General features: G+C 42.7%; 1 protein-coding gene across 1 annotated transcript in view; it reads right to left on the reverse strand.

Moving 5' to 3' along the window:
• The window catches only part of si:dkey-11f4.7 (piezo-type mechanosensitive ion channel component 2), a 48563-nt gene that overhangs the window by 12947 nt on the left and 16436 nt on the right, over positions 1-19180 (reverse strand). The window contains exons 16-41 of the mRNA XM_062998205.1: positions 18918-19096; positions 18560-18708; positions 18270-18437; positions 17039-17080; positions 15828-15860; positions 15512-15735; positions 14743-14906; positions 12212-12388; positions 11979-12125; positions 10896-11096; positions 10611-10815; positions 10261-10362; positions 9391-9556; positions 9016-9259; positions 8614-8710; positions 7792-7951; positions 7611-7700; positions 7434-7531; positions 6377-6489; positions 6145-6262; positions 5369-5440; positions 5122-5288; positions 4793-4986; positions 2547-2729; positions 2053-2349; positions 200-458 (exon numbers count right to left, since the gene is read on the reverse strand). Coding sequence (XP_062854275.1) covers positions 200-458; positions 2053-2349; positions 2547-2729; positions 4793-4986; positions 5122-5288; positions 5369-5440; positions 6145-6262; positions 6377-6489; positions 7434-7531; positions 7611-7700; positions 7792-7951; positions 8614-8710; positions 9016-9259; positions 9391-9556; positions 10261-10362; positions 10611-10815; positions 10896-11096; positions 11979-12125; positions 12212-12388; positions 14743-14906; positions 15512-15735; positions 15828-15860; positions 17039-17080; positions 18270-18437; positions 18560-18708; positions 18918-19096 — 4049 coding nt within the window. The remainder of the gene's footprint in view (positions 1-199; positions 459-2052; positions 2350-2546; positions 2730-4792; positions 4987-5121; positions 5289-5368; positions 5441-6144; positions 6263-6376; positions 6490-7433; positions 7532-7610; positions 7701-7791; positions 7952-8613; positions 8711-9015; positions 9260-9390; positions 9557-10260; positions 10363-10610; positions 10816-10895; positions 11097-11978; positions 12126-12211; positions 12389-14742; positions 14907-15511; positions 15736-15827; positions 15861-17038; positions 17081-18269; positions 18438-18559; positions 18709-18917; positions 19097-19180) is intronic.

The following is a 19180-nucleotide window of genomic DNA, read 5'->3' on the forward strand; positions in this document are numbered from 1 at the left end:
TAGGGTTTTAGGTTGGGGTTTAGTGGTAGGATTAGGGTTGCTTTGCTGCTTTAATATCGTTCAGTCTTTTTCTGCAAGACTTTGTAGAACATGTATGTGGGAATTTGTGCCTGTTCAGCCATCAGAATCCATGAGGTCAGGTGCTGATGTTAGAAGAGAAGAGATGATGTCCACCAGGTCACCGCGGCTCTGCACCCACCTCGGTGTAGATGATGGCCGTCATCCAGAAGCGCTTGGTGGGCCGAGGGACGGACATCATGGCCCAGAGGAAGATGAGGATGGGGAGGAAGAGCGTGAGCAGGGAGGCCGACACCATGTGGTTGAGGATGATGACGAAGTAGCAGAGCATCTCGGACTGGGACACCATGGTGTTATAGAGGGCGAAGATCAGCTGCAGGAGGCGCGGCAGCGAGTGGTAGAACTTATCCGACTCCTCGATCTCAGGGATCTGGAACATGCTGTCAGGGGGCGGAGGAGCGTCACGTTTACATCACTGTGCACTTTATTAGGTACACCTGTCTGGTTCATACTTTCATTAATCACTGTATACCATGCAGATGTACTTTGTGGGTTTACAATTACTGACGGTAACACATCTGTTTTCTCTGTGCACTTTGTCACCCCATCTATCAATGAAAAAGGGACCCCTGTATGACCCCTACAGACCAGATGTTATTAGGGTTGGACCGTTCTGAGCACTGCAGTGATACTGAAGTGAAATGACATGATTGTGTGTGGTGCTGGTCTGAGTGTAGCAGGTGCAGCAGTGTTGTTGGGACGTTTTTAAATGCCAACAACATCCTGTGATCTAAAAGAGGTTTGGGTTGCCAATAAAGTGGCCAGAAATTTAAAACACTGGTAATCCTAACAACACTGCTGCACCTAATGCACTCATACCAGAACAACACACACAACCATGCCAACACCATGAGCTACATGGACAAAAGTATCGGGACGCCTGACCATGAGTTTGCTGGGACAACAACACTGTGCATTTATATTGACCTGTTCTGTCTTAGATTAGGGTTTAGGGTTAGAGTTTAAAGTTAGGGTTAGGCTTAGTGATAAGGGTTATGGTTATGGATTAGGGGTTAGGTTAGAATTAGGGGTTAGGTTAGGGAAATATTAGATTTATATTCAGCCTTTGGCTTTTCATGGGCACTGGCTCACTGATCAGGAGAAATCTTTTAATAAAACTGGTCCCTCTTAAGAGGTAAGTATTTTTCTTTTCTTCGGATATTACCGATTAAGAATTATTATCTTTTCTTTCTAGTTAAGGAAAATTTTATATTGTATTTGTATATTAATGTATGCAATTCTACAGGTTATGACCCCATCTCAATGTCCATTACATTTCTTCCTCTGCTTGTTGGGTTAGGGATTAAGGTTAGGATTAGGGGTAAGGGTTTTGGGTTAGGGCATAGGGTTAAGGTTAGGGTTAGGGTTTAAGGTTAGGGTTAGGTTTACTGGTAAGGTTTAGGGTTATGGTTGGATTAAGGTTAGGGTTAGATATTAGGGTTAGGGATTTTTATTTTTAGGGTTTTGGCTTAGGATTTAGGGTTAGGGCTTTGAGTTGGGGTTTAAGGTTAAGGTTTAGGGTTTAGGAATAGGGTTAGGGTTTAGGAATGGGGTTATAGTTAGGGTTTAGGATAAAGGTATAGGATTAGGGTTAGGGTATAGGGGTAGGGTTTAAGTTTAGGATTAAGGATTAGGGTTTCAAGTTAGGGTTTAGGGTTAGGGTGTTGGGTTAGGGTTAGGAGTTAGGGGTAGGGTTTAAGGTTAGGGTTTAGGGTTAAGAATTAGGGTATAAGGGTAGGGTTTAAGGTTAGGGTTTAGTGTTAGGGTTTGACACCATGTGAGTGTCATTGCAGTGCTGAGAACTGTGCACCACCCATCATCACCTGGTCTGTGGGGGTCACATGGGGGTCTCGTTTGACTAATAAATGGGGCACAGAGCAACATGTTGGCTACAGTCAGGCTTGTATACGGGGTACTTCTGTATAGTGGGTGTGGCTTAGAAAACAGTCAGTGAAGGTAGAACGCGTTCCTTACTTGTTCAGCAGCAGTTCGCTGGCCGTGAGGGCCCGGGTCTCCTGAGTGAGGGTACAAGGTTCCGGATCGTCCTCATCATCCTCACTTCTCACCTCCAGCGCCAGAGAGTTCACGGACGATGACCTGAGCCTCTCGTATTTCTTTTCGGACTGTTTATCCTCTCGCTCCTCAGCCGTAATGGTTCCTTCCTCCTCGTTACTTTCTTCTACATCGTCCTCGTCCGTTTCTTTATCTGCTGTTCCTTCAGTTTTGTGAGCTTCCACTTCTTGTAACTTTACTGCAGATGGATCTTCATGACTAGAGAGGAATGTATAGTCAATATACACCACATCTAAAAATCAGTCTAATTCTATTAAACAAATAATAAATAAAGGTTAATAAGCGTTTCTGGAATTATCAGAGGACATTGCGTATTTGAACCAGCATTTATCAGCAAGACCAATGACAAATTTTATTCTATAAATAACGTTATTTTTAACGTTATTGCTTCTTACTCGTGCACGAATCCCTCTCGATCAAACAGGATCTCGTCCACGTTGGCTGATTTGCGTAGCGTCGGGCGTCTCCACTCAGCAGAGAGTTGAGACTGGGGTTCAGTTTCAGGCGACTCTACACGAGGTTCGTCATCGCCGTTAGTCGCCTGTCGTGACATTAGAGCCGTTTCATCAGTCTGACAACTGAACAGGAGAAACACACACACACACACAAGTGAATTACTTTTGTTCCTTGGAATAAATAGCAAGTCGAGGGACAGGGCACTAGGTGAAACCAGGGCAGCCAGCTACTCGCTCCACCAATGAGCTGACATGCAGCCGAGGCCCCGAACGCTTCTCTCCTTAAGCTAAGCTATAAAAAAAGAAAACAAACTCACAATGTCGACTCACAAGTTTAATACAGTGACAGAATCATTTCGTTTGGTCAAGATGGTGGTTCCCTGACGTGGAACAGGAGCGAACGGACACCGAGCAACTACCTTACTGACCGAGTTTGACTCTGCACTGAGCAATGCTCGGGTTTCCTTAAATAGATCTGATTGCAGATGCTACGTGTTAATCTACAGTATAATCAGCGCTGCAGCTCCTGGGAATTGTAGTTCATTCAGTGATGGAATGCCAACACCTAGAGTGCACCTTTGTTCACAGAACAGGAGGCCACTGTGGTGTCCCCTTGGCTAAACATCTTGTTTCTCATTGTTGGTGTACCTGGCTTAGTCCAAAAAAACTAGACCCCAGTCAGTATCCTTAGGAGGATCCACCAGCTCCTCTGTCTTTGACCCTGACAAAGGACGCGCTGGATGGCACAAATGTAGTTCTTTGGAAACTCCACTCCCCAGTCTCCTTTGCATTCATTGGCAGTGTGGACGACACTGTGTTAGCATGCTAACAACTCAGCTTAGGTCTGAGTCCTGGACAAGATGGAGTTAGTAAATGGAGTCTTGACTTGGAAATTGAGAGTTTAGTCAGAACACTGATTGAATGTGACATGATGGTGGACTGAGTAGCTGGCGGGTTCAGGTTTTTTGTTTTTCACATCCTGTTTAAGGATAAATTAAAGGATAAAAAATTATTTTTTCACATTGATGTCAGCATTCATCAGCAAAACAATAAAACAGACGTCTGTACCATGTCTGCACAAAAATGGAATTGTTGATTTATATTCTATGTAACAGTAAATTAAATAAAATCATCATATTATTACATTTTAGACATTAGTGTTTCTTACTCTCGATCGAACAGGATCTCATCCACGTTGGCTGATTTGCGGAGCGTCGGGCATTGCTGTTCAGCAGAGAGTTGAGACGGGGGTTCAGTTTCAGGTTCGTTATCGTTCTCGAGCTCGTCGAGAGTCGCCTGCCGTGACATTAGGACGGTTTCATCAGTCTGACAACTGAAAGAAGAAACACACACACACCAGTGAATTATATACGTATGTATATTAGAATTATTGTGTCTATACACACTGATCAGCCAAAACATTAAAACCACCTCACTGTCCATTTTATCAGCTCCACTTACCATATAGAAGCACTTTGTAGTTCTACAATTACTGACTGTAGTCCATCTGTTTCTCTGCGTGCTTTGTTACCCCCTTTCATGCTGTTCTTCAATGGTCAGGACCCCCACAGGACCACCCCAGAGCAGGTATTATTTAGGTGGTGGATGATTCTCAGCACTGCAGTGCTTTTTAAACATCGTGTCCACTCACTGTCCACTCTATTAGACACTTCTACCTAGTCGGTCCACTTTGTAGATGTAAAGTCAGAGACGATCGCTCATCTATTGCTGCTGTTTGAGTCGCTCATCTTCTAGACCTTCATCAGTGGTCACAGGACGCTGCCCACGGGGCGCTGTCGGCTGAATATTTTTGGTCGGTGGACTATTCTCGGTCCAGCAGTGACAATGAGGTGTTTAAAAACTCCAGCAGCACTGCTGTGTCTGATCCACTCATACCAGCACAACACACACTAACACACCACCACCATGTCAGTGTCACTGCAGTGCTGAGAATCATCCACCACCTAAATAATACCTGCTCTGTGGTGGTCCTGTGGGGGTCCTGACCATTGAAGAACAGGGTGAAAGGAGGTAACAAAGCATGTAGAGAAACAGATGGACTACAGTCAGTAATTGTAGAACTACAAAGTGCTTCTATATGGTGAGTGGAGCTGATGAGTGTAGAAACAAGGAGGTGGTTTTAATGCTATGGCTGATCTGTGTATAAAGTTTTAGGAGATCAGGACCTGGATGGACTGGTATCCCAGGTGTGTTTGGAGTTGGACCTCTGTAACTGTTGAAAGCTCAGATGGACGGACGGTGACGGTGGTGGAGAATCGTCGGGGGTGAAGATCTCTTTATCCAGCAGCGTCTCTGTGCTCTGTCTGATCAGACAGTTCTGATAAAACTGATGGATGCTGTCGTGAGACACGGTCCTGCCCTGAAAACAGAGTCATTCACTCAGATTTAATACAGTAAATTAATACATTTCTTGCGAGACAGGATCTGACCCTGATTATGGTCTGACCCTGATTCTGGACTGAACCCTCTGAGTAACGTAAAGCTCTCGTGTTACCTTGTTCTGTTGCTGACCCAGAAGAGCTCTCTCCAGACGTAGGACCTTGGAGATGTCCAGATTGTCCTTACAGAACGAGTTCAGACCCGAGGTGATGTCGTCCATGAGGGAGCCGAGGAAGACCACGCTGAACCTCAGGAGGTCAATGATCCTCTCAGGGATGGACGCTGTGGGAACATTAAAAACTACAGTTATAAGAATCATATTTAAATACAGAAGACAAGTTTAGCATGTTAGCGTCTGTTACCTTTCTGTTCCTCCTCGGGGTCAGGACCGGCCCGGTCAGTTTCATCCTCGATGTTCTCACAGCTTTCTGTACCTGAACAAAACGTCTGATTAGCTTTAGGACTAGTAGCTTGGACTAGTAGTAGCCAGTTCAAGCTCGTCTAACAACCAGGTGCCACTGTTGGGCCCCTGAACGAGACAGTCAATTCCCCAAATTGTATTCAGTCATAAATTTAAATCGTTTGAGTGAAGACTTGACCTGGACTTTCACCTAAAGACTCGTGACTTGACTTGGACTCTCGCCTAAAGAATATTGACTCGACTTTACTTCACTTAGACTCTAGTCTAAAGACTCGTGACTTGATTCTGACTCTAGGCTAAAGACTAGTGACTTGGCATGACTTAGACTCTAGTCTAAAGACTCGTGACCTGACTTGACTTAGATTCCAGCCTAAAGGCTTATGACATGACTTAGACTCTAGCCTAAAAACTTGTGACTTGACTTGGACTCTAGCTTAAAGACTTGTGACTTGATTCTGACTCTAGTCTAAAGACTTATGACTTAATTCTGACTCTAGTCTAAAGACTCGTGACTTGACTTAGACTGTAGTCTAAAGACTCGCGACCTGACTTAGACTCTAGTCTAAAGACTCGTGACTTGATTCTGACTCTAGTCTAAAGACTCGTGACTTGATTCTGACTCTAGTCTAAAGACTCGTGACTTGACATGACTTAGACTCTAGTCTAAAGACTTGTGACTTGACTCGTGACAGATTCTATATAAATAAAACACATTACTTTGCTCATCGTGCAGCTCCATCATGACTCTCTTCTCTTCCCTCCTCAGCTGAAGTTCGTTCCTCTCGTGGGTCCTCAGAGTCGCCTTGGAGCCGGACACCCAGGCCTCGTACGCTAACTGTGTAAGAACAGGAGAAACGTCCATTGATAAAACACACCGGTACTCGTACCCGTACTCGTACCCGTACCCGTGCCCGTGTTGTATGATAGTTAATCATTACGTGTTTCTAACCTGGAAGGCAGATTTTCTCTTCGGAGGCAGATTTTCCACCGTTTTTTCCTCGGGCTCACCCTCCTCTTCCTCACTGTCACTTTCAAAGAGGCGATACCCACAGGAGTCCCAGACTACACACACACACACACACACACACACACACAAACACACACACACACACACAAACACACACACACGTTCATCAGCATTGTAAAAGCATTTATGTTTAAGTGCAGCGCAGGTTTAAATGCTTGACTGTTCATTCATTCACTGTCTGCTTTATCCTGGTCAGGGTCACAGTGGGGCTGATTCACTGGGGCGAAAGGTAGGACACCCCTCCTGACAGGTCACCAGTCCATTACAACACACACACACACACAAACACACTTAACTCCAGTTAATCCGACTGAAAGTTTTTGGACTTTCGGAGGAAACCGGAGCACCTGGAGGAAACCCACACAGACACAAAGAGAACATGCAAACTGCACACAGAAAGGAATCGAACCCATGCCCTTCCTACTGCATGTATTAGTAATTTATTCATTTAAGCATAAACAGTGATTAAGAGCAACCGGGACGGTGTTGTACTCACCAGAGCGGGAGGAGGCCCACGGTTTCCACCACTGAGATTTATCACCCTCTAGTGGACACAATATACGTTTAAAGCTTATTAGCTTGACTGGGACTCTATAGCCTAAGTACTCATGACTCAACTGTACTTAGACTTTAGTCTAGACTCATGACCTGACTTGACTTAGACTCTAGCCTAAAGACTCATGACTCAACTTTACTTGACTTGGACTCTAGCCTAAAGACTCATGACCTGACTTGGACTCTACAGCCTAAAGATTTGTAACTTAACTTAGACTCTAGCTTAAAGACTCATGAGTTGACTTGACTTAGACTCTAGCCTAAAGACTCGTGTTTAGTGAGGTGACAGTGCTACCCACTGAGCCACCGTACCACCCCCAGCCTTTACAGCAGAGGTCTGTTATTAATAATATACATATATATAATATTTTTAGCTTTATTTATTTACACTAATAATAATAATGATGATGATTAAATCTGTTACCATTTATTTCTGGCTCCCTCTTGGCTGCAGCCTCGACCGGGCGTGGCGTTGTCTCCTGAGCTGCTGGATTTTTCTGTTTTGATTTGATTTTTTCCATCCTGCAGTAAAATAAATGAATATTAAAAACGTTCAATTAAAAAAAAAAAAAATTAAAAGCACAGATGAATTAAAACTGACTGTTTCTTCAGTAGCTCCACAGATTTCTTCTCCAGTTCCAGTCTGGCCGCCACACGTTTCTTCACTTTGGCTTCAAACAGCTCGGCCCCCCTGTAAAGCACCAAGGGGCCACGCCCGGATTTAGGGTTTATCACTGCGATGATAAAGGATTTAATAAACATGCGTGTTTGTTTTTATTTACCTGGAGGCGAGGATCTTGGAGGCTTTCAGGTCAGACACGACGTACAGGAAGTAATAACTGAGGAAAATCCTCCTCTGAGCCAATAACACCGTAAAACAAACGGCGTCCCAAACGATCCCGGCCTCGCCCACCGGCAGCTCACACTCATCGTTAGTTTTAGCTTTAAATATATATAAACAATAGGTGTGTATTTAAAAGGGCACTGAAAATTTTAACATATCCACATGTATTCTATTATTATTATTATTCATTCATTTATCAATTCATTGTTCAATCTGTCCTGGGTGCTTTTTGCAGAGTGAAATAATAATAATAATAATAATGATAATAATAATAATAATAATAGTAAAAATAATAATAACAACAATAATAATAATAATGATAACAACAACAATAATAATAATAACAATAATAATAATTATGATAATTAAATAACAATAATAATAATATCAATAAAAACAATCATAATAATAATTACAACATTAATAATAATAATATTAATAATACCAGCATTACCAATAATAACACATAATTCTAATAATATTAACATTAATAATGATATTTAAAAAATAAATAATAATAATAATATAAATAATAATAATAATTATTATTATTATAATAATTATTATAATAATTATGATAATTAAATAAAAACAATAATATAAATAATAATAAAAATGATAATAATAATAATAAAATTACTAATTTAAATTATATTACTAATTTTAATTAATAATAATTATTATAATAATAATTATAATAATTATTTTAATAATAATAATATTAATAATAGTAATAATAATTAATATTTTATGTACTTACGCACGTCATAACCTTTAATAGTGCAGAACATGCTAAATGCCTGAATGAGCCAGCAGCCCTTCTTCATCAGACTGTCCAGGTAAGCACAAGATCCCAGCTACACACAAAACACACACACACACACACACACACATAGGAGGGTAAAGGTGGGATAGGGGGGTTATGGGTGGGGTATAGGTGGGGTATGGGGGGTATAGGTAAGGTATGGGGGTATATATGGGGTATAGGTAAGGCATGGAAGTAAAGGTGGGGTATAGGTGGGGTATGGGGGTATGGGGGGTGAATTAGGGTTAATGGTTTAAATCTCACTTAAGGTTGAGAATTGTTCACTGTTTTAGCTGCACGCTCCTTGTTCATCTACAGGATAAATCAGTGTGATATTGCATCTGTACCTGTACTCACCGAAATCAGGTTTTTGAAGCAGATGACCACACAGGTGTAGGCGATCAGACAGTCCCATAACCGCAGCACGTAGCGTACCGGCTGCAGCAGGACGGTGTCGCCGAAGAGCATGAAGTAAAAACACGCCACCAGGTAACCCAGGCAGAAGATGTTTATACGAGTGGTGCCAGTGATGAACACCAGGCAGAGAACCAGCCAGAAGAAATAACCGAAGATAAAGATCTTCACCATGTCCAGATACGACCTGAAAAACACACACACGGAAATATTATTACATGTCTATCCTGGTCAGGGTCGCAGTGGGTCCCATTCACTGAGCGAAACACAGGAAACACCCCGGACAGGTCGACAGTCCACGACAAGACACACACGTACCGACAGTGCAGGAAGTTAGCCACGGCGGTGTAATGGCTAAGCGAGCGAGGATCCAGACTCTTACTGATCTCTACGTTCTCTCCGGCCACCAGCCTCACCGCGGCCTTGTTCTCATCCTCAAACACCCGCCACTGCAGAGACGCCACCAACAGCAGCAGGAAGTCGTCTGTGGGGGGACGAGGGGTTACAGCGCTACAGACGTGTATGCTAGTGTGTAAATCATTCACAGAAGTGTTTTTAACTCTGTTAACTGATATTACAAAAATCACTTTATTTACTGAGAAGCAAAACTCAGAGAATCACACGCAGGTTAAAATGTTACACACACAGATAATAACAAAATAATTATAAATAAAAATGCTATAAAATGATTTAAATTAGTAGCTTTATTGCTTTAACAATCGTACTGCCAAAGATTGGTTACAGATTAAAAAGAGATCACAAAAAAAATAAAAAAAATAAAAAATAAAAAATAAATGTACACATTTTTCATAATAATAATATTAATAATAATAACTAATAGTAATAATAATTGATGATAATAATATTAATAATAATTAATAATAATAATGATAAATAATAATAATATTAATAATGATAATTATTAATAATAACAACAATAATAATAATGATAACATTCATAACCAATAGTAATAACAATAATATTTATAATAATAAATAATAATGATAACATTAATAATTAATAATAATAACAATAATATTAATAATGATAAATAATAATAATAATAACAATAATAATAATATTAATAATGATAATAATAATAAAAAATGATAATAATAATAATAATGATAATAAATATTATTATTATTAATAATAATAATAAAAATAAAGAAATCCATAAAACTCACAGAAGATGAAGGTGGAGTTGGGCTGCATGGCGAAGTCCGGCAGGTACAACCACTTAATCTGATTGGACGTCAGAGGCTTGGACGATTTTCTCCACGGATAATCTGAAACACATCAGATTCATTTTCATTATTATATTTATAATCATAATTCAATGCTGTCATTTATTTTTGAATATAACGAGACCTGAACAGGAAAGGACCTTCCCTAAACTGTTGCTGCCAAGCTGGAGGCTTAGAATTTTCTTTATCTCACTGATTTATTAAACCTGTTAGTGATTGTTGTGCCTGAAACAGATAAATTCAGTGATTATAAGGGGCGTCCCGATACTTTTGATGGTATTGTGATTTACCAGCGCAGAAGGCAGGAGGAACGCCGATACAGATCAGGTACTGAACCACCATCAGCACGGCGGTGAAGCAGCAGTACCGCGGCCAGATCTCGCCCACGGCCTTCCTGCGCCGGCGCGCCAACACCACCACGAGAGCGAAGGAGTGCAGGAGCGCGAAGAAATCCATCCGCTGACCAATCACGTTCACCGCCACCACGAAGCAGATCTGGCACAAACACACGCGGGTTACGCATCAGAACCACGACCACGCCGTCACGCCACAGAGAGTCGGGAACATTTCCATACCTCCAGGCCAAACTTGTAAAATAAATAGTTGCAGAAATATTTGAGGCAGGGCAGGATGCCGACGTCCAGGTGCTGCCACGTCACGCCCTGAAAAATAGTCCCTTTAGGAGAGGGTTCCAGGTTGAGGTGGAGGGAGATAAAGCGCTGGTGGCGGTGAACGGTGACGTGAAACACCAGGAGTCCCAGAATAAAGAGATGATTCTGTAAAACCAATAAAGACACATTATTATAACCAACTAATATTATATTATATTTTTCTCCAAATTCAGTCATAGCCGGTTCCTTTTCCTCTGCTGGAGACGTACAAGGCGTACGAGGAGGGTATATTCTCCTCTGATGTGTGCTCGCTCCACCGACCCCCGGCGTGAGGATGGTCTCGTGCATGGAGAGTCACACGCTGATCTTACACAGCACCAAAGACCCCGCCCACTTTTTTTTTTAGTCCCGTCTTTTTCCGACCAGCAGACTGGTGCCCGATTTTGTCTGCTGCCGGCACTAGGGGGCGCAGAGATTTACATTTACATTTACATTTTCAGCATTTAGCAGACGCCTTTATCCAAAGCGACTTACACTACAGTCTGAGCAACTGAGGGTTAAGGGCCTTGCTCAAGGGCCCAACAGCAGCAACCTAGCAGTGGTGGGGCTTGAACTAGCAACCTTTGGATTATTAGTCCTGTGCCTTAACCACTAGGCTACGGCTTGCCTGGATGAGATTCAGTATGAGATTCAAAACTCAGAGAGTGAATCCCCCCCATTTCCTCATGCCTCACTGCCGGTCCAGTAGAGACATAACAGCCCACCCATTCGGTATCCAGTACCCATCTAGGGGGCACCACAGTGGATCCGCTCCTCATACCAGACTTCTATCCTTCTATCCTTTCCACAAGCGGGCGATAGCACCACTGAGAATCGAACCCTGGATCTCAGCAGTACTGGACTAGCCTGCTTTGTGTCTGTGCCGCCCGAAAGCCCTGCTGGTCTAATATTTCAATTCGAATAATTTGATTATTAGATTAAATGCTGATGTTTCCGTAAATACCGTCTTTACCTGGTCCTACAGACACCGCCCGTCTCCGTACCCACCTGAAGGCAGGGCAGGATGGAATCCCCACACTTCCTAAGAGCTCCGACCCACAGGGACGGATCCACCGGCTCCACGTACAACAGCGACCTCTGCAGGAGCTGAGGAACGTTCACGCTGTACTGGCTCTGGTTAGAACTCAGCAGATCCTGAAAACAACAAAAACAATTCACCTTCATGGGTCATTAACATTAGCATTAGCATTAGCGTTAGTTAGCATTCCTCGATTACTCACGGCGGTGCAGTTCAGCGAAAACTGAGGCGGCTTGATGAACTTGAGCTGGTACATCATCTTACACACCACCATCACCCCGGCCCAGACCGACGACACGGTGGCGCCCACGGGCTGCAGCTTCGGGTACGGCACGGCGAACGTCCACAACACCAGAAACACCAGATTCATCAAAGAGACCTAAAAAAACCAAATAAATTTTAAGCATCGTATATAACATCTATATATACAATCATCTTGTTGGACACCACGTTCCAAAACCATGGGCATTTATATTTGTCATGTGTTCATATATACTCTCTTATTTATATACATTTATGTGTTTATATTTACACTCTTATTTATATACATATATACCTATATATGGCACTACACACCCTCATATACAGTATATATATATGTATATATATATACATTTATGTGTTCACATATACGCACTCATATATATTTATGTGTCCATATATATACACCCTTATGTATATATACATTTGTGTTCATATATACGCCCTTATTTATATACATTTGTCTTTATACATACGCCTTTATTCATATACAGTGTATCACAAAAGTGAGTACACCCCTCACATTTCTGCAGATATTTAAGTATATCTTTTCATGGGACAACACTGACAAAATGACACTTTGACACAATGAAAAGTAGTCTGTGTGCAGCTTATATAACAGTGTAAATTTATTCTTCCCTCAAAATAACTCAATATACAGCCATTAATGTCTAAACCACCGGCAACAAAAGTGAGTACACCCCTAAGAGACTACACCCCTAAATGTCCAAATTGAGCACTGCTTGTAATTTTCCCTCCAAAATGTCATGTGACTCGCTAGTGTTACTAGGTCTCGGGTGTGCATAGGGGGCAGGTGTGTTCAATTTAGTAGTACAGCTCTCACACTCTCTCATACTGGTCACTGAAAGTTCCAACATGGCACCTCATGGCAAAGAACTCTCTGAGGATCTTAAAAGACGAATTGTTGCGCTACATGAAGATGGCCAAGGCTACAAGAAGATTGCCAACACCCTGAAACTGAGCTGCAGCACAGTGGCCAAGATCATCCAGCGTTTTAAAAGAGCAGGGTCCACTCAGAACAGACCTCGCGTTGGTCGTCCAAAGAAGCTGAGTGCACGTGCTCAGCGTCACATCCAACTGCTGTCTTTGAAAGATAGGCGCAGGAGTGCTGTCAGCATTGCTGCAGAGATTGAAAAGGTGGGGGGTCAGCCTATCAGTGCTCAGACCATACGCCGCACACTACATCAAATTGGTCTGCATGGCTGTCACCCCAGAAGGAAGCCTCTTCTGAAGTCTCTACAAAAGAAAGCCCGCAAACAGTTTGCTGAAGACATGTCAACAAAGGACATGGATTACTGGAACCATGTCCTATGGTCTGATGAGACCAATATTAATTTGTTTGGTTCAGATGTTCTCAAGCATGTGTGGCGGCAATCAGGTGAGGAGTACAAAGATAAGTGTGTCATGCCTACAGTCAAGCATGGTGGTGGGAATGCCATGGTCTGGGGCTGCATGAGTGCAGCAGGTGTTGGGGAGCTACATTTCATTGAGGGACACATGAACTCCAATATGTACTGTGAAATACTGAAGCAGAGCATGATCCCCTCCCTCCGGAAACTGGGTCGGAGGGCAGTGTTCCAGCATGATAATGACCCCAAACACACCTCTAAGACGACCACTGCTTTATTGAAGAGGCTGAGGGTAAAGGTGATGGACTGGCCAAGCATGTCTCCAGATCTAAACCCAATAGAACATCTTTGGGGCATCCTCAAGCGGAAGGTGGAGGAGCGCAAAGTCTCGAATATCCGCCAGCTCCGTGATGTCGTCATGGAGGAGTGGAAAAGCATTCCAGTGGCAACCTGTGAAGCTCTGGTAAACTCCATGCCCAGGAGAGTTAAGGCAGTTCTGGGAAATAATGGTGGCCACACAAAATATTGACACTTCAGGAACTTTCACTAAGGGGTGTACTCACTTTTGTTGCCGGTGGTTTAGACATTAATAGCTGTATATTGAGTTATTTTGAGGGAAGAATAAATTTACACTGTTATATAAGCTGCACACAGACTACTTTTCATTGTGTCAAAGTGTCATTTTGTCAGTGTTGTCCCATGAAAAGATATACTTAAATATCTGCAGAAATGTGAGGGGTGTACTCACTTTTGTGATACACTGTACATACGCCTATATAAAAAATACACATCCTCATGTTTATATACATTCATGTGTTTATATATACACGACTCTCCATTGACCAGGATGACCAGTAACTCATTCGAATGTCACATGCTATCTCTCGAGTTAGAATCTGAGCTCTGCAATTGGCTGGTCGAGGTGCTGCACAGTGACTGAATAATTGTGATCAGTGTGTGACTCTCTGTACACGATACTGATCCCTGTGTGAAACCGCCTCATGCAGGTGAAAAGAAGCGGTCAGCTACTATAGATGTGTCAGAGGTATGGCAGCCTGACTTGTGTGTGTGTGTAAGTGTGTGTGTGTTCTGCGCCCCTGACCTCTTTCAGACTGACCCAGACGATGCCCGCAGCAACGAATTTGAGGCTGTGGAGCTCGAGGAGCCGCCAGCTGAGCTCCTGAGCTTTACCGACCAACATCAGGACCTGCAGGAGGAGCTCAGTGATCTGATCCACCAACATCATCCATCTGTTTTCTTCTGCTTCTACAACACACACACATACACACACACACACACGTACAACAACAAAACACACACATACACACACACACACACACAACACACACATACAACAAAACACACACACACATACAACAAAACACACACATACACACACACACATACAACAACACACACACACACACACAACACACACATACAACAACAACACACACACACACACACCATCATCATCATCAGTAACATGAATGTTCATTCACTGCCTGTTTTTACCACTGTTTTATCCTGGTCAGGGTCATGGGGGGTGCAGTTCACTGGGCAAACACACACTCACAAACATTCACATACACTCATACATACACACTTGCACACACACACACACACTAGGACCGTGTTGTATCACCAGTTCATCCCGCTCCAGCTAAAAATCAAACCCAGAACCTTCCTGCTGTGAGGCGGCAGTGCTACCCACCTTGAGCCCCCCGCAATAGCTCAGCACCTCCTCTAGGTGGCGCCCTGAACTTTAAAAGTTTCTGATTTAATATAAAATGCTTCATTAATCATTCACACTGTGAAATAAAATCATCACACAGAAGCACGAGTACAAATCATCCTAACTGAAGCTCTACCCTGATCTTCTGTCTCCTCTCCTGGTTCCTCCTCCTCCTCGTTTCCTCCTGGTTTATCTCTCTCAGGTTCTTCATCTCCATCCTTCTCCTCGTCTTGTTCCTGTTCCCCATGTTCCTGTCCCCGGTGTTCCCGTTCCTTCCCGTCCTGTTCCGAGTTTAATAAGACGCTCTCCTTCGAGCCGGAGGTCGGCGGCTCCTCTGTGCCCAGTCGGTCCTTCATCAGCCTGTCAGAGAAAAGAAGAACATTCATTTTTATTACAGGATAAACATTCCAGCTGGAAAATAAAGGAGGAAAATGATGAGCGGCGTTTCTTACTTCTGCTGAAGCTTCTCGATGTTCTCTTTAATCCTGAAATACAATAAATGGTAAAAGAATAAAATAATAATAAAATAATAAAAGTTTTAAGTGACACGGTGCAACAGACACAGAATGAGGAGTGAACATGGGACTGTTAGAGAGGGGACGGGAACTGTGCTGGATCCATCTCTGTGCTGAAAATCAGATGGAGCTAAATCAGGACTATAAGCGTCTCTCAGACACAAGCGATTACTACAGAACAGAAACAAACAGAACTGAACCAAAAACAAACAGAACCAAACAGAACAGAACCAAAAACAGACAGAACCAAAAACAAACAGAACCAAAAACAAACAGAACCAAAAACAAACAGAACCAAAAAGAACAGAACCAAAAACAAACAGAACCAAAAAGAACAGAACCAAAAACAAACAGAACCAAAAAGAACAGAACCAAAAACAAACAGAACCAAACAGAACAGAACCAAAAACAAACAGAACCAAACAGAACATAACCAAAAACAGACAGAACCAAAAACAAACAGAACCAAAAACAAACAGAACCAAAAACAAACAGAACCAAAAAGAACAGAACCAAAAACAAACAGAACCAAAAAGAACAGAACCAAAAACAAACAGAACCAAACAGAACAGAGCCAAAAACAAACAGAACCAAACAGAACATAACCAAAAACAGACAGAACCAAAAACAAACAGAACCAAAAACAAAGAGAACCAAAAACAAACAGAACCAAAAAGAACAGAACCAAAAACAAACAGAACCAAAAACAAAGAGAACCATAAACAAACAGAACCAAAACAAACAGAACCAAAAACAAAGAGAACCATAAACAAACAGAACCAAAAAGAACAGAACCAAAAACAGACAGAACCAAAAACAAACAGAACCAAAAACAAACAGAACCAAAAAGAACAGAACCAAAAACAAACAGAACCAAAAAGAACAGAACCAAAAACAAACAGAACCAAAAAGAACAGAACCAAAAACAAACAGAACCAAACAGAACAGAACCAAAAACAAACAGAACCAAAAAGAACAGAACCAAACAGAACAATTGATTATTCCAGTCAGTACAGAACAGTTTAGGGAAGGCCCGGTGGAGCTGATGGATGATGGGAGTAATGATGGAGCTTAGCTGGACGAGCGTTTAGAGATCAGATACCAGATATCACCCGTACGTGGGACTAGAACATAAACTGTTCACTCACGTGTCTGACATCATCTTCAGCGCCTCTCTCAGCTCTTCTTCTCTACACGGTACGAGAGGAGAGGAAAATTACAGGATGGATGTTGTTCTGTTAGCAGACCTACAGTACCGTCACAGTTTACAATCTAAGCAACTCAATGTTAAGGGCCTCGCTCAAGGGCCCAACAGTAAAAACCTGGCAGTGTACTTGTCCAGTACCTTAACAGCCACTAATTCAGATGCGTTATACTCCAGAAAATCAGAATAATGAAGCCTTGTGTCAGTCCACGTCTCCCTGAGACCGCTAGAGTGGGCCAACCTACCTGCTGACAGGTCCAGACGTCTCATTCAGAGTCACAGAAATCGTTAATTTTTTACCGATTGCATCTAAAATGAGATTAAGGGTCCCTTTGTTTTTGTCCATGACATTTTGATTTGTTTTATTATTTAAAATATTCTGCTGAATCAAAACACAAAAGCTGGTATTAATATCTGATCTAATATGATATATACACCGATCAGCCATAACATTAAAACCACCTCCTTGTTTATACACACACTGTCCATTTTATCAGCTCCACTTACCATATAGAAGCACTTTGTAGTTCTACAATTACTGACTGAAGTCCATCTGTTTCTCTACATACTTTGTTACCCCCTTTCATGCTATTCTTCAATGGTCAGGACCCCCACAGAGCAGGTATTATTTAGGTGGTGGATGATTCTCAGCACTGCAGTGACACTGACATGGTGGTGGTGTGTTAGTGTGTGTTGTGCTGGTATGAGTGGACAGCCGTGTCCACTCACTGTCCAGTCTATTAGACACTCCTACCTAGTTGGTCCACCTTGTAGATGTAAAGTCAGAGACGATCGCTCATCTATTGCTGCTGTTTGAGTCGATCATCTTCTAGACCTTCATCAGTGGTCACAGGACGCTGCCCACGGGGTGCTGTTGGCTTGATGTTTTTGGTCGGTGGATGATTCTCAGTCCAGCAGTGACAGTGAGGTGTTTAAAAACTCCAGCAGTGCTGCTGTGTCTGATCCACTCATACTAATGTGAAAAGTGAACTACTGAGGCGCCTTAATTCGTCTAAATAATCTGCCTTATGAGCTCCAGGTCTAATTAAAATCCTCTTTACTGAGGCAGCTGATCAGGTAGGTAGTAGGGAGCTCACTAGGTTTTTAGACAGACCCATGGAATCTTAACTAAATATTGGTGTAATATCTGGTTTAGAAGGCGGGGTCGGCGCTACCTGGAAGGCCCCTTGTGCACAGGTACGTTCTGCAGGTCGGTGAGAGACAGGAAGTCGCTGTTGAAGTAATGTAACTGTAGGATACACGCCAGGAGGAAAGCGGCCGGCAGTAAAATCTGAGCAAACAGCTCCACCGTGTCGAACTGCTCCAGACCCAGATCACGCAGCCTGTCGGGTTAAAAACCACATCAAACATCGGTAACCGCCTGGTAATCGCCCGGTAACCGCCCGGTAACCAGCTGTAACTACGGTATATCTGTATTTATGGTGTATCTGGATACCACACTCACCCCTCCTCCGACATGCCTATGATTTGCCGAAATAGACCCGAGACGGTCTTGAACTGGTACATGTAGATGAGAATCAAAACCAGCATGGAGTAACCGACCACCACCGCCCAGAAATATTTCAGAACACGTCGCCAGAGGTCGTACTCCACCTAACGGAGAGAGAGAGACACACAGAGTTCAGCCGGAGGTCCAGTCGACAGAGGGATACAAGGCAACGGTGTAAAGATCAGTAGACAACTCAGCCTCCGTACTCCACCTGCTGGCCAAACTATGCTCTACAAAAAGAAAAACAATAATAACAAAATAATAAATAATTTAACCCGACGTCCTTTACCCCCTGCTCCCTGGTCCTGCTCACCTGGTAGAGGACGGTGCAGAAGAGGAACAGACAAATGTAGAGGATTTTGTAGACGACCACCTTCCCAGAAAAACTAATAACGAAGAACATGGAGCAGCAGCAGAAGATCCAGTACTTCACCAACACGGATTTAATAAACGATCCCAGTACAGACACCAGAGAGGAGGAAGAGTCCTCATCTATATATATATATATATACACACACACACACACACACACACACACAACACACAAGCACAGGAACACATGAAATGTGTAAGTCA

Source organism: Trichomycterus rosablanca, chromosome 7 (genome assembly GCF_030014385.1).
Source record: "Trichomycterus rosablanca isolate fTriRos1 chromosome 7, fTriRos1.hap1, whole genome shotgun sequence".
NCBI classification, from domain to species: Eukaryota; Metazoa; Chordata; class Actinopteri; order Siluriformes; family Trichomycteridae; genus Trichomycterus; species Trichomycterus rosablanca.